The sequence below is a fragment of the Neofelis nebulosa genome, chromosome 2, assembly GCF_028018385.1.
Source record: "Neofelis nebulosa isolate mNeoNeb1 chromosome 2, mNeoNeb1.pri, whole genome shotgun sequence".
NCBI classification, from domain to species: Eukaryota; Metazoa; Chordata; class Mammalia; order Carnivora; family Felidae; genus Neofelis; species Neofelis nebulosa.
Genome location: NC_080783.1, coordinates 74,878,080 through 74,894,566, shown reverse-complemented (window position 1 = coordinate 74,894,566; position 16,487 = coordinate 74,878,080). Strand labels below are relative to the sequence as shown.

Sequence of the window (16,487 nt, the reverse complement as noted above, 5' to 3'; positions counted from 1 at the left end):
TTCGTCATATCCAAGATAAAATCCTTAGTATCTCAAAATGTAACAGAGGTTCCACACGAATACATGCAGTCCCATATACACAAATATACACGCTTTCAAGTATTTCTTGAATGCCAGAGAATAGATTTAAAATCTGATATGCAGTACAAAAATGATTATGCAAAACACATCTTAAATGCAAATATATAAAATGCACATCTGTAATAGAGTATTTCACTTTCTTATTTAGAAGATCTGGCTGAAACCAAGTATTTCTGATCAGGCTCAGACTTACAGGAAAACTAAAGCAACTCAGAACAAGGAGCTGAGCAGGTCTCAGGGGTTTTATTTTGGCTTCAATGTTTTCTTTCCTTGATGGCACCCAGCACGCTGAAAAACTCCCCCAAACCACTGCACACTGGATAAAAGTCACAGATACAAGTCACGGAGCCCATGATTCTCTGATCCTGTCTTCCCTCTTTCTTTGCAAATATCATACTATCAGTGCCACTTTCTTCATTAAAATCTGGAAAATTGAAAACTGCCCACCTGAATTTCAAATCCAAAAGTTCCATTATCTTGCTTTTCCACGGTAACAAGCTTTCTGTAACAAAGAAAAAAAAATTGAAAATATGCATGAAGACCAAAGTATCACATTTGTCACATACGTATCATTAAATAACTGCCACAATTACAAACAGCTGACGTTCATGTAAACCGTAGTATGTGAGACTCTGTGGGTGTGTGTGTGTGTGTGTGTGTGTGTGTTGTCGTCCACAGTCTGAAGAGCTGTGCTCCTGAATGCCTTGGTGAGAGACACAAAAATACAAGAATCTCTTTACCTTTGAGACCAGGAGAAGTCACCTAAAGAACTTGATCTCGTCAAAGCAAGCTGAAAAATATAATAAGCACACAGTTATCCAAAGGTCCTTAAGACACAACTATGAAGTGTTGTAAATCACCAAGCACTTTGTTCTTTGTCACCTTCTTTGGCCCAGCTCTGGGAAATTGTCATGTAAAGGTAGTAATTTCCATTTTCTTTTTTTTTAATTTTTTTTTTTAACGTTTATTTTTGAGACAGAGAGAGACAAAGCATGAACGGGGGAGGGTCAGAGAGAGAGGGAGACACAGAATCTGAAACAGGCTCCAGGCTCTGAGCAGTCAGCCCAGAGCCCAACTCGGGGCTTGAGCTCACGGACCGTGAGATCGTGACCTGAGCTGAAGTCGGACGCTTAACCGACTGAGCCACCCAGGCGCCCCAGTAATTTCCATTTTCTAGTGGTAGCAAAGGAGAGCGGGGAAGGGGAACGTTGGAGCATTAAAAGGCTAAATGAGGGGCGCCTGGGTGGCTCGGTGGGTTGAGCGTCCGACTTCGGCTCAGGTCATGATCTCACGGTTGGTGAGTTCGAGCCCCGCATCGGGCTCTGTGCTGACAGCTCAGAGCCTGGAGCCTGTTTCGGATTCTGTGTCTCCCTCTCTCTCTGCCCCTCCCCTGTTCATGCTCTGTCTCTCTCTGTCTCAAAAATAAATAAACGTTAAAAAAAAAAAAATTTAAAAGGCTAAATGAGGCTCAGATAATAATACACCCTGGCAAAAAGAGTCCAGGTAATGTGGCAAAACTCCAAAGCTTCCAAAAGGAATGTCATATCTAATCTCTATTTAAAATAGCCTCCGAAAGATTAACCATAGCAATTTCTAATCACACGGAAATCCAAAGAAAACAACACCCACAGAATGGCATATAAAACTCAAATGCTTGATAGTTTTTTGAGATACTGATGAAATGACTGTATTTATTATAATAGTTCAATATGTTACTGTTTTTAACATGATAAAATAATCTCTAAAGAACCAACTCATATGCAGAAGCACAATTCAGGTGAAACCAGGGACTCAAAACCTCAATTCTGCTTATGATTGATTTTTGCAGAAGGTCTGGAAGAGTGCGGTGAGATCTGCAGCCAAGAGAGCAAAGGAACCAAATAGTATAAACACAGGAATACTATCACCTTTCCTCCTTGGCATATTTTGGAAAAAGATCCTATAAACATAAACTTCCGAGATATCTTCTACCCTTGTAAGTAGGAAAAGTAAGCAAAAGGCAGCATCTTATTTTTTCAGGTGATGGCTGTTTTTTCTGTGTTTTTGTGTTATTTGTTTAGGAATTAACAAATGGTAATCAGCCCTTTCTCAAATGTTGGTCCAGTGGCCCAAAATGTAAACTGCAATCCCAGCTAACCCACGGGTGTTTCATGGTCAACCTGACACGCCTGTCATCTATCAGTGAATACATAAAAATGTCAGGGGCTGCTTGGGTGGCTCAGCCAGTTAAGTGTCCGACTCTTGGTGTTGGCTCAGGTCCTGATCTCGCGGGTTGTGAGTTCAAGCCCCACATCGGTCTGTGAGCTGACGCTGTGGAGCCTGCTTCGCATTCTCTTTCTCTCCCTCTCTCTCTGCCCCTATCCCGCTCATGCTCTCTCTGTTTCTCTCTTTCTCTCAAAATAAATAAATAAACTAAGAAAAAAAAAGTCAGGAGATCAACACATAGTCCAAACAGAGGCTGAAAATCAGAAGGCGAAAAACACATAAAATTAATGCACAAAGAAAACCCTCATTAAGGCATTTGTTAGGACAGAAGCCTACATCACTGTAATGAATCTGAATTATCAAGTACCAAATGCCAGCCTTTTCACAAACTTTCTGAAATGGCTCAGCGTTCAGAATTTGGCTACTGATTGGTCAGTTAAGCTAATGTAATGAAGAGATGATCTCTCCTCACTTTGCTGCAAATTGATTACGTTTTGGAATTCCTTGTCTTTTCAGTTCCACCCCTCAAATCATTTGCATCATCCTGAAGTCTGCAATCAGAAGGCTCAGACCCAAAAAGATTCTCTAGATTTGCCAGAAATTATTTATTTTCAATTTGTAAGGACTAACAATAGATGGCCCGCAACAATGTGCATAGCTTATTTCATCCTGATTTGTCCTACTAACCACAAACATGGGCTAGGGACGACTCAGCTATGCAGTAGGGCTGCCTTCTTATAAAAGAGAGCAATAAACTTGATATTGCCAAGTATTTTCATCTTGCCAGACACTGCACTCACATTGTCTCAATCGACTTTCATTATTTGCATCTCCCTGGTTTTATCCTTGTTTCCGATTGCAAGCTTCTTAGGTAGGTCATATCTACCTGTTACCTGTTATCATAACCAGGGCTTATATTTAAAAATACTACTCTTGCTATCAATATTCATCATATTATTCACATATTCTTGTATGTGGCGACTGTATGTGTATTTATATAAAGGGTATGCTGGATCAAATACCTCGCCTCTGTACAGAATTATCTTTATCCTTAGAGCCACGTCGGGACTGTACTTGTTTTACTTTCTACCCCAGTGCCTAGTGCAGTGCCTGGAATATAGGGGAAACTTCAAAATAGCTAAATAGACAAATAGAAGTAAACTATTAGACACCAATGTAAGTAAGTAGTGATGAAAGATCAAGTTCAGGAGAAATGCATTAAAATATTCTTCAACTGTGCCCTTCATCAAATTTTAAATATTTGCAGGCAAAACTCAAGGGTAATCATTAAAAATATAAAATTAAATTTAAGAAAATCCCAAACACGTGGCAACATCAAAAATGAAAAACAAAACAAAAAGAACAAAACCATCTCAGTCCAAAAACATCAAGACCCATAAAGGATTAATAGGAAACAAAGGAAGTTCTAATGCCTTAATACCTAACTTCCAAATGAATAAGTGGTGGCAAAAATGAATGAGTTATTTCCAGCCTTTCCTCGCAATTTTAAATGCCCTTTTGCCAGGCAAATAATCATAGCACTGACAGGAACCTTAAGATTTCATCTGGTCCACCTGTAACCTACCTTCTAAAGTAAAAAAAATCATTCCAGATAAATTCAAATATAAAATAGTTTAACTCCACAAGACAAACCCAAAAGCAATTTTCCTACTTTTCTCTGGCTAACCTTTCTATCTAGCTAATCGACTAGTTGAAAATATTTGCCTAGCACACCGTGAGGCACAGGGCAGAGCCCCAATTCCTGTGACTCAACTGATTTGGATTACCAGTGATACACACACAAAATCAGACTAAGTCAAATTGTAAATTAGTTTCTACTCTAGATTAGCGATGAACCTCTCTTAGGCACCTAATGTTTAAAGAAAAAACAATTTAAACAAATTAGGTACCATCAAATTCTCTGACACGTGCCACATCTTGACACACAGCCTCCTTGCATGTGATCTGGGCTGTCAGACTCAGGCCATGTGGAAAGGAATGTTCCCAGGGTTCAGCAGTGCTCAGGCACCCAGGTATCTGCCTAAGTGGGAAGAAGCATGCCTAAGGCCTTATCCAAAGCGTCACCCTTTGAAAAATATTTTGCCTACAGCCCTTTTCCTAGAGTGAGTGGTCCTGTTCTAGGCTCTAACCTGTTCTAGGCTCTAACCCGTTTTAGGCTCTAACCCGGGGCGTCAGTGCTCCCGAATGCGCTCCCAGCCAGAGCCTTTTCTCCGGGTTGCAGCGGAGACACCAAAACGTATGGATAAGGAACGGGTGTGTGATGAACGGCATATGCCGGCAACAGCTGTCTTTTATTACACATTATCTAATATGAGAACTCTAGGTTTGGCAATTTGGCAGGCCTGCAAGCCACACATTCAATGCCGACCGCTGATTAGACAAAGCTCCTTAACCCCTTGTTAGCCACTAATATAAAGATGCCTGGGTTGAGTTTATGATTCCTCTTCTTTTGTTTTTAGTCAGAGGGCTTCAAAGATCAGGCATTAATATTCAAAACGGAATTTTTGCCGCTATGCGGTGATTTACAATGTCCCTCTTTAGGGGGAAGCCAACACTAAATATTTCAGCTGTCAGTTTGCAAAAGATCAGGGTAATCTGTAGCTCAGCCAGAGAGCCAGCAGACTCACAGGAGCTCAAAGTTCAATACTGCAGCCACTTCTGCTGCTAAGTAACAGATTGTTACTTCCTGGTCCCCACTGAGTGAATGCATTTCCGGAAAGTATTGCGGGTGGAGAGAGGATATATATTAACATGTTTCTTTTGTTTCTATTGTTTGTTTCAAAAGCCCAAATCCTGTGCCTTGTTCTCTTCTCCAGTCTCTGCTGCAATCTCCCTAATTCTTCCAGGAATCCAGGGGTTTTTTTTTTTGTTGTTGTTGTTGTTGTTTTTCTGTTTCCCTTTTAACCCAGGAACCTTGAGTTAGCAGGGCTCTACAGACTATTCTAAAATACAGCAAAATAGCGAAACCGTGTGCAATTTCCTAAGTCGTAAGTGCCCTTAAGGAACCCAAATAAACATCACAGCTTCCCAAGAAAGTCTCACTGTGGACTCATGAGCTTCTTTTCCAAGAAAAACTGTGGGCTATTCACTCAGGGCATGCCACAGTATGAATTAGAGAATACTTTTCCAATTATTTTGTAGTGAAATTAACACAGTGTTGTACCTAAAAGTATTCATGTAATGATCAAGATGCCTTGTTGCAGTTAGAAACTTGGGAGTTCGGGGTCACAGACGGGTGAACAGACAGAAATCATGTGAAAGCTTCTGCAGGGCAGAACCCATCCCAGAAATAGACACGTTCCAGAGTTTAGTACAAAATTCCGTATCAGAACTTTTAAGTGAATTCACCCTTTCTGAAGTTGCCTATTGAGTAATAATTCAATAACCTGGAGAACGTCAGGCAAAGACAACCTGTGGTACCAGTGAGGCACATTCCAGTTTCTAACCCATTTGTCAGGTCCCTGGTTCTTAAACTGCCTTCCAACTGCAACCTACTACCCTTCAGGGAGCGGCCCAGAGGTACAATCACTACTCCTTTGTTATCACCACATTTATAAAGCCTATCTTTATTTCCTCCCGTCTCCTTCCCACACTGTTTCCCTTTGCAGGGATTTTTACCCCCAAAAAATATGTTCAGAAGTAGAAGCTGTACTGAGATGTCTGTCGCCTCCTACAAATACAGGTATTGAGATAAGAGGTACACACAGAAATCTATTTTTAAGCAATTCCAAGTGTAAACACCCAAATGCTTCCGAAGATTAATCTGAAACTACGTGCTCACCAGATACAGCTTTGCAGAAACCAAAGCCAACAATAACGAGAAGTATGAACTGTTGACGTCAGCCCTGAAAGTGTCGAAAATAACAGTGGGCAGAAAAACACCTGCTCATGTGGTTGCCTCACAGGGATCTTGTTGCCTGCGATTCAGGCAGTGCCAAATGGGTGATTATTCTCTACAAACCACTTAAAGGAAATGAACATCCATTTGGAAAAGCCTGAAATGTTGGGATAAACTTGCATCAAGTCTCATTGATGCTAACTGTACAGAATCATAAGTATCATGCAGAAGAGAGTTTTTGTTTTGCCTTCTTTTTTTCCTTAAAGTCATTCTCACAACAGGAAGAAAACGCTGTTTGAATAGGAGTTTGCTATGGGAAAGAATAGGAGAAAAGGGAGAAGACGGGGCCTAAAAAGATGAGAACATCAGATAGATTCCTCGGTGTGAGAATGTGGGCATTTGTGTGTATATAGGTTATATACCTATGCACAATGCATGTGTTTTGTGTGCCCAAATCCCTCTCCTTATCTCCTTCCAGTAACCTCGTACTGACTGCCTTCTTTTTAGTGGAAGCTATCTTCCCTCGAGTTTAAGACCAGATGTGACTCCTCCGTTTTCACTGCCTTTCACAGCCAAGTCTCCGGGTCTCCTCTCCATTCTGTCCATTTCCTTTTTCTCCAACTACCATAAAAGTTGGTCCCTCACTGCTAATCTCTACCCACGTACACACCATGTTTCTAGAGTGAGGTTCCTAAAACCCTCTACTGCTCAAACATGCCCAGTGGCTACCTGTGTTGGTCAAATCACTGCTTCCTCAGGGGAAGTGTTTAGTAAAGCAGCCCGCCGGCTTCTCCGCCTTTACGCTAAGATCAAGCGTAAAGGAGCCCAGCACCAAGGTCTCCACTCCCCTTCAACAGACACTTATTGGGTCTTCCAGACATAATAATGTGCTGTTACCTCAATGTGCCCTAAAGGCCCCGAGATCTGTGCCTTGGCATTAATTATTCCCTTGCTCTGGAATACCGTTCAGAACTGGAACATCCTATCCTTCAAGGTTATATTAAAAGACATGTCCTTGAATTAGAGCATTTATGTTGTGTAATGCCTATTTTGTTCTGCCTACTGAATTGTTAACCCTAAAAGGCCAGGAAATGCGTTGTTTTCATCTCTGTACCTTCTACACACTGCTCCATATCTGAAACCTGAATAAAGACCTTGGTGCTTCCTATAGCTGCTTTATTTTCAGACAGGCAGTAAATTGATAGAAATGTTCATCATTTGATTAAACTTAATGTCATAAAAGCACTTTCGCATTAAACGAAGATCGAAAATCCCAACCATGGCAAATTATGCCCTTATCTTCATTGTGAAAAATAACGAGGAATCAGCTGTATACATTGCTGAGAAAAGATCATGACTCGCCCACTATGCTCTAACTCTCTAATCCTGAAATTAGAAGGCTTAAGAGGAGCACATGATGTACATGGAGGATTGAAGGGCAAAAATTCATGCTTTAAAGCAATTCCAGTTCTAAATTCAGATATGCACTTGGAGCATGATAGCAAGTTATATAACTAAAACCTGAAGAGGTGCTATGGTTAAAAAATTATTTTAAAAATTGGAAATTGTAGAATCAAAGAAACGAAAAATAAACTCAGCTGGACATGGATTTTCCTAAGTGAGTTTTCATCTCTAGGGAAATCCCTTACAATAAAAATAAAAATGATAACATGATGGTTGAGCACCAACTTCACGTCAGGCGCTGTGTTAGGCACGGCGCATTTTCTTCACTTACGCCAAAGAAGAGCTCCTTAGGGTGGTTCTATTATTATCTCCATTACAGAGAAAAGAAAACGAAGTCTTAGGCAAGTGGCTGGCCCAAGGTCCCACCAGCTAGCAAACAGCTGAGCTGGTACTCAATCTGCCAATTTATCCAGTAAAAGCCTTCATTCCCAATGGCATTAGGTATGTACCTGTGCCCCTGCACTGAAAATAATTTAGTCAACAAACACTGTCCTGAAGAAAAGGTACTCTCATTCCATTGAAAATGACTATCACAGAGTGAGGCTGGGAGGCATAGAATCAATGGGACACATACAGGGGGAAAAGATCAATGATTCTCAAACGGGCCACATCTGCATGCATTCTCTAAGTTAGATGCCCTTAACGATTTTCATTTTACCTGAACACCTCTTCAAATGAGAAAAACAATCTTCTTTTAAGTTTGGCCTTGAAAACAATATTTTATTATGGTCTTAAATCTTTTGGACTAGTCCATGAGCAACCTGGGCTTCTTAGCTGCGTCCTCCCCCATACTCTTAGTGACTAATTCCAAGCCTCTAAAGTACAAGTTCAGTGCAAAGTCAGATAAACATATCACTCTGCTCCCAAGAGAACAGGAAAACTCTGAAAGTACAAAATAGTAATCATACCTGCTTTCTTCCCCGAGGCAAAGTGGCCACTGTGTCTGCCAGCATTTGAATCCTTCTATTATCATCCATTCGGAAGCTGCCTGTGAGTGTGGAGTCAGAGTTATAAGATGGACCAGCACAGTAGTCCACCAGATTGCCATTGCTGTTCTGTTGCAGGAGCCTTTGTAAAGACATTGTGAATAAAGATTACTCCAGCTAGCACATGGTTGAGTGGCCTTGCAGGATGGGGGAAGCTAAAACTCTAACCCTCTGACAAGTAATCAAAAGTAGCAAAGCAGAAAGAGCCCATGTGACTTCTGTGGTTTTAGGTACTTGTTACACAAACCCTATCTTGCAGTTCACTCCCATTTCTCAATGCCTTTTTTCTTTAAGCCCCTGGGAGAAACAATACTTTTACCGTTAAAAAAAATCAACTTATTATTTTCTCTTTCAAAAAACCAGAACTCTTATGCTTTTATGAGCTGTGGCAAGTTGTGTTCAAAAAACCATCTGCCTTATTTTAAAAGGAAGAAAGAAATATTTCCCCAAGTTCTGCCATTTGCTACCCACCCATTCTCCTACTTAATATGGGCAGTTCAATGTCAAAGTCAAGATACGCAGACATTCAGTTCTTGTGGATATAAGCAAGAATTACAGGGTCCAGTCATAATGTTCTCTTACAAAGTCCTTGTAATGTACTTTCCCCAAAGTACACCCTAGCTCATTAATGTTCATCAAAAAGGCATTATATCTGCCACTTGGATAACCATTCAGCATTCTTCCGGTTGCCCTTCTACTACTTTGTCCTGACTAAAATTATCCATCATCTTACAAGGAACAATGGGAGGAGAAGACCAGCACGTTCAGAGCTCAAAGTTGACCCTCTCTTAGACTGGACTTTGCTGCAGCATCAGCCTGTGGTCCTCGGGGAATAATGGAAAGAACAGGAAGTTATCAGGCAAACCAAGGTGGCGCAAGAATGTTTCTTGTTGGTCCCGGCATGAATATGGGTCAAGGACGCCATCATGAAGTACTCAAGATCACAGATACTTTTTTTGGTGGGGGTTTGAGACCTGTAGTTTTGAGAGAACTGGTTTCAGAGGAGGAGCGGGGATGTAAGTAGAGAAAAGAATCAAAACAAAAACCAAAAAAAGAAGTTTTACCTACTAGAAAAAGTCAACTGTGATTTTCAAAATAATTGTGAAGGTCAATAGTAGGACGTAAAGGAGTTAGAAAGTTTTGAACTAAAATGGAGGTCAAGGTAAATCCAGGCCGAACAGAAGCTGCCAAATATAAAGGGTAAAATCTTGAACAAAACGATGTTTCTAAAAACATAAAAATATCTAAATCAGGGATTACAACTGCATTTGCCTTCAGGGCCCAGATGGGTAAAATAATATAACATAAATGTGTAAAACAAAAGAGAGTGGCAGAGACTTTGACAACTAAAGAATGTGTCAGTTATGAAGACATTTATGTGGTGTGTGTGTGTGTGTATGTATGTGAGAGAGAGAGAGAGAGAGAGAGAGAGAGAGAGAGAGAGAGATTTTAAAACATCTCCAGGCTATGAGGTACATGACTTAAATCAACACTATTAATTGAGGACAGCAGTGCACCTGCCCCCTCAGAATTTTATAAAGTTAAGTAAATATTTTCATATTTCAAAATGCCGAATGGAAATTATACACTTGCCTGATATAAGGCCATATAGCAAAATGACAACCAAGCATTACAGATGGATGCCAAAATTGTATCAATTTAATTTGTTATGCTGACCTTAGCTAATATAAATTATAGAAGTTTATTATTAAATTGAGAAATTAGAAAAAAAAGCTTTACTTATTTTATGACATTTGTTTAAGAAGGAGAATCTTTCAAATCGTAAGATCCATTGCTGTGCAACCAGAGACAAAGGCAGAGCTGACATTCAGTCAGTATATACCAGATTGGTCAGTCTTGTTAATTATATATTTAGGACCTGGCCTATTTTGATTGGCCAGTTCCCTTCTCTGATTGTCAAAGTCTTGTGTCATACCAGTTATTAAATATTTTTAATAACATCCTCCATCAAAAATAGCTTTTGTGATAAAATGTGGAGAAATACTAATATTTTCATACAAATATGACTTCAAGCCTCAAACCCTTGATTCACAAAGGTGTTCTACTATTTACAATTTATTTGTTCTATAGAATTTACCTCAGAATAATTACACTATTCCGAACTCTCTTCCTCTTCATCCTCCCCTTTATTTTATAAAGCTGATTCAGAAAATAAATCAGATCAATCTATCTACCTACTCAAAAGATTTCAAAATTGCCTCATTGTCCACAAAATAAAATAAAATAAAACTTTTAAAAAGTCCAGTTCTTATCTAACTTTATTCTCTGAAATGTCATATTATTTTTTTCAGATCTTTCTTTTGAACTTAACATATGATATTTAGATTACACCTGGAAAGTAAGAGCCAATTTGTATCTTTAAATGTATACTCGTGTCCTATGTATAGAAAGCATTCAAGCAATGTTTGTTAACAAAAAGGGGAGGGAAGTAGATATTTAACAAAAATGAATTAATATTCATCTAAAGCACCAAAGAAGAAAAAGTAAACTGGTAGAAAATTCTTGTATTATGGACCCATAGTCCAAAGAGCCACAATCTTACATAAAGAGAAATCTAAGAGATGCAGAAAGAATCTCTTTTAAAATATGTCTGTCATGGGGCACCAGGGTGTCTCAGTCAGTTAACTACCTGAATTTTGGTTTCAGCTCAGGTCAGGATCTCATGGAGTTGGAGCTCTGCATCAGGCTCTGTGCTCTCTGTCCCTCCCCCACTCATGTTCCCTCCCTTCCTCTTTCCTTTCCCTCCCCCATTTCTCTCTCTCTCTCTCTCTCTCATCTATCTCTTTCTCTCTCTCAAAATAAATAAGCTTAAATATATATATATATATATATGTCTGTCGTCTACTCAGAAAGCTAATATCCCATTATTGGGGGGGGGGGGTGGGACATTCTTATTCGAGGCATTTTTTCATAAATATGCAAATACTCGTGGATTGAGTTAAGTTTTAGTACAAATGAATTGAACCCTGAGGAGCTGGAACATAGGCAAGATGTGATAGAGGCTCTGAGAAGGGTATATACCTAGAGGACGGAACATAGAAAGTCAGGAGGGTCTAGAAGGCAAACTTGGCCAATTCCATAACACCCATTAAACTCATAGACAGCTATAAGAAGGTTAACAACAGCGGTTTCAGTGCCTAACTTTTTGGATTCAAATCCTGGCTCTACAAGTAGCGTTTGACCTTGGAAAAGTCATTTATTCTTTCTGCTATGGACTGAATTGTGCCCCACTATACTCATATGCTGAAGCTCCAAACCCCAGTGTGACTGTATTTGGAAACAGGACCTATAATTAAGGAGGTAATTAAAATTAAATGAAGTCCTAAGGTGGAGTCATGATCCAATAGAATTGATGTCTTGATAAGAAAAGACATCAGAGAGCTAGTGCCTGCTAGCTTGCTCTCTTGTCTCTCTGCCATGTGAAAACATAGGGAAGGGGTAGCCGTCTGCAAGCCAGAAAGAGAGGAAAGAGAGCTCTCACCAGGAACCCAATCTATGGGCACCTTGATCTTTGACTTTCCACCCTCTAGAACTGTAATAAATTTCTATTGTTTAAGCCACCCGGTCTGTGGTATTTGTTATTACAGTATTGGTCCAAGCTGACTAATACGCTCTCTAAATCACAGTTTTTACATGTCTAAAATAAAAATTTGTAGGGAAGAACAGATAAAATAGTCCATGCATGCATAGCACTTGGTTCAAAGTAGAGTATTACTATTGAATTTTAAGTAATAAGAATTCAAAAGGAAAAACTTCAAAGGAAATTACTTTAATTCTCTATGAAATGCCTTATCTACTACCAAATGCTCATATATGCAGCAAGGGTGAGCAGTCTAAAGGCCAGAGTACATGTGAAAAGCCTTGTTGTCCTGTACCATTTTGCAATGCTTGCAAAACACTGTCAGAGCCAACATCAGAAATTTCTGGGTTTCCGTTACCCCTAATTCATCTATTCATTAGAGTAGATATGGGACAGAAGGAAATGGCTGCTCAAAAAAAAAAAAAAAGAAAAAAAAGAAAAACCCAAGAATTCCTTTGTGTCCTTCAGGTTTTAAGACAGTTGTTGGGTTTATTTTATTTTGGCTGTTTGCCTTTATTTGCACAAGAAGTCTTCATTTGCTTCCTGGAAAACCATAGGGTTTTGTTTTGGTTTGGTGTTTGGTTTTGCGTATTTGTTTTATTTTTGCATTTTGCCTTCATTTACACAGGAAGCCCTTATTTGGCTACTTGCACTGACATAGACACAGGTTATAGTCACACAGACAATATTTGAGTCTTTTATGTTTGAGTTTATGTAAGGTAAATTTAATTTGGTAGGGCTACTCTCATATCTGAGAGCTGACTAGCAGTGACAACTGGTTTGTCCTATTTCTCACCTATTTGTGTGATTGGACTGGGTGGATGGGTGTCTCTATCTTCCTCAAAAACTCTGTGTGGGTCCCTGGAATTCTGAGAGAGTTGCTTAAAGGGAATTCTCCTTCTTCAGAAAAAGGTAAACGACAATCAGGGCTGGCTCTGAAAAATAACAAGCTCAGGAAAGGGAAATAATAGAAACAGAGATCATGAAGTCCCTATATTAGAAACCCTAATGTGGATACAAACCAAATATTAGCTTCAAGTTGTGACGTACCTATTTAAAACCACACACACACACACACAAGACTTTAAATCTAATATAAATAATAGTTAACAATAGATCATATCCATTATGTTTTATTACAAGTACAAGGAAATTTTCTGACCTATTAAAGCTTAATCCAACCAGTCATGAAGCTATGGGTAGACTATAGTGCCACCTAAGCGATTTAGCTGCTGAATTCATCTGGGGTCCTAAACAGATGATCTGGATCAGTTGTTCATGAATCCATTCAGTAAAATAATTTCAAGCCTTATTTCAAATGTAAAAACAGATTATCTTTGTGCATTCATTTTGTGCATTTATCGCATAGAAACATAATTAACTGCTTTTAAAAAAAAATTTATTTACATCATTTTACCCACTTCAGGTTTAGGGAGCGTGCTCTGAGCATGATGGGAATATGCCAAAGATGGGTCTCTAAGAAGGTCCATGTTGGGCGCCTGAGTGGCGCAGTCGGTTAAGCGGCCGACTTCAGCCAGGTCACGATCTCGCGGTCCGTGAGTTCGAGCCCCGCATCGGGCTCTGTGCTGACAGCTCGGAGCCTGGAGCCTGTTTCCGATTCTGTGTCTCCCTCTCTCTCTGCCCCTCCCCCGTTCATGCTCTGTCTCTCTCTGTCCCAAAAATAAATAAAAAACGTTGAAAAAAAAATTTAAAAAAAAAAAAGAAGGTCCATGTTAAAGGTATAAAGTTGTATGTGGGCCACTTTGAGGTGATACCTATGTGTGTAGGTTTTATCCCGGATCTCTGTGGGTGTGTCAATACATCTATACAAAATGCTTTGTAGGTACGAAGGACTTAAGTCTTCAGTACACAGTCTCTACAAATTATTTTAGTTATTTTAGTTATTTATTTAATTTGAGAGAGCGCGCGCACAAGAGAGAGCACGTGTGCGCGCATGCAAGGGAAGGAGGGGCAGAGGAAGAGAGAAAGACTCTCAAGCAGGCTCCACACTCAGCGCAGAGCCCAACGCAAGGTTGGATCCCAGGACTCCGGGACCATGACCCGAGCTGAAAGCAAAAGTCCGAGCTCAACCAACTGAGCCACCCAGGCACTCCCCTACAATACTTTTAAGACTGTACTCCTCAGAATACAGTAAGAAGAATACTCCTCTTCTTCAGTAAGAAGATCCTTGAGTTACCCGAAGGAGAAAGGTGTGCCAGCTTCTGGAATTTCCAGCCCTGACTTGAACCACAGTAGCTCCATCTTTATTTGCTTTGTACTGTGTTCCTCCTCATACCACATGGTTTCCTTGGCTTAAAAAACGAAAGCTACAGGCTTATAGAACAGAGAAACGAATCACAACACATAGTGTGTGAAAAATAATAGCCTGTTAAGTCACTCGTTAAGAAAAGTGTCAGTCCGCAAATGAGTTTCCCGGTATTCACAGACATGGCTCTCTTTTGGAGGGAAAAACACTAACAGTGAGATAGTTAGGGTTCATGGAGACAAGCCCCAAATGAAAAATATTGTGTACCTGAGGCGCTTTCTGTTGCCTACTCCTGTGAAACTGTTTCTCCTCCGGGACAGAACCAGAAAGGGGCCACAATGCAGCCTTATATACAAGCCAGACTTAAAATGGGAGACCCCGGCTCCAAACCACACCAATGAGCTTCCTGAATTGCCTGTCAGTATTGACCAATCAGAACAAGGCCCTTCCAACCCTTTTGCAGAAGGGCACTGTCTGTATGGGAGGCCTGCCTGACTGGGGTCTGTCTGTTGGTGCCGTTGCTCCTGTAACAATAGTAAAGACTCTTTAAGCATGAACACAAAGTAACGAGTGATCAGTAGCCCAAGGATCCGTAATTCTGGATTTGCTGAAAAAAGTTTTTAAACTACTTTTTTTCCCCATGAATTTATTAAGAGAAAGGTGAAGATGCTTTAAGCAAACTAAAGTACATTTTCATCCTAAAGAAGTCATTCTCTGATATGAAGATGCCTTTCTCAGAAATATAAAGTCTCTAAGAGAAATAAATTGGCCACCTAATTACTAGAATATTTTCCTTGCTTGAGGATTATTATCTTAAAAAAAAAGTAGCTATTTTTTTTCTTTTAAAGTTGCTTCATTAATAAAGCATTTGGGATATGACCAACACGTTTAAACATAAAGGTCAAAATATGTATTGTTTTTTATTCTAACAACCATAAAATAGGTGAAAAGTATCAGCTACACCTAATAAAAATTACTTCAGTAAAGTATGTGGTTTCCATTTGAACATAGGGGTAATTCACTGAAATGAGTTCATTCAGATCCATTTGAGTCAAAGAATAGGACCTTAAGCATGTGGGCAAGAAGATAAAATATTTATAAATAGATAATATATGCATATGTGTGTATACATAGATGAGTGTGTGTGCGAGAGAGAAAGAGAGAAACTGTAATCTTTATTGGTGATATGGTTGCATAACTAGAATATCCGTGACAATCTGCAAGCCACTGAAAAGCAGACTCAGTAGACGGTTTTCTTAAGTGTGAGTTTCAAAGGATACCATATAAAGAGAAATGAATTTATCATACTGCAGCAATGGATGAAAAGAACTGAAATAACGGGGGAGAGAAACATTATCAAAAGAGCCAAAAACCATAAAATAGGAATGAACCTAGAATGTTTAAGATTTTATGAAGAACATTATAAAATCCAGACTAAGGAAAAGAAATACCATGTTCCTATATGAGAAGAGTCCTTCTTATAAAGATATCTGTAAATTTCCTAAAGTATTCAATGTACTGCACATCAAAATCCCCACAGGTTTTGTTAGCTTGTTTGTTTATAACATTTTATATATGTTCTTACACTCATCTGAACAAGAAAGTACACAAGACTAGCTGGGAAGAATTTGAAAATAATAGTGGTAGGTAAGTATGGGAATTGAGAAAACTATCGTACCTGAGTATCAAAAAATATCATAGGAGTTAACACCATCAAATATAATAGGTCGATAAAAAGAATATTAACAAATAAAATATTGTCAAATGGATAGAGAATCCCAAACATATCCATGCATATTCAGGTATTATATCATTAAAGCAATTAATTTCATTAGGAAAAGAATAGACTCTTCAATAAATGTGGTTGCTACCCATGTGGAAAAAAAATTAAGTGATAGTATTTTATTTCAATGAATAATAAATTCCAGATGGTTTAAAAAGTTAAAAGTAAGAAAAATTACATATATGAAATAGTAGTGGAAAATATAGAATATTATAGTATGATCAGGTTGAGAATGGTTTTCC

General features: G+C 39.2%; 1 protein-coding gene across 4 annotated transcripts in view; it reads right to left on the bottom strand.

Annotated features, from left to right (window-relative positions):
- CYTIP (cytohesin 1 interacting protein) overlaps window positions 1-16,487 on the bottom strand; it is a 78,527-nt gene that overhangs the window by 25,640 nt on the left and 36,400 nt on the right. Inside the window, exons 2-4 of one of the 4 annotated variants that reach the window (XM_058715219.1) lie at window positions 8,518-8,677; window positions 822-871; window positions 529-583 (exon numbers count right to left, since the gene is read on the bottom strand). In XM_058715219.1, coding sequence (XP_058571202.1) covers window positions 529-583; window positions 822-871; window positions 8,518-8,586 — 174 coding nt within the window. In that variant the 5' untranslated portion in view covers window positions 8,587-8,677. Of the gene's footprint in view, window positions 1-528; window positions 584-821; window positions 872-8,517; window positions 8,781-16,487 lie in introns of those variants that run through there. The other 3 variants (XM_058715217.1, XM_058715220.1, XM_058715218.1) reach the window with 3 other exon arrangements.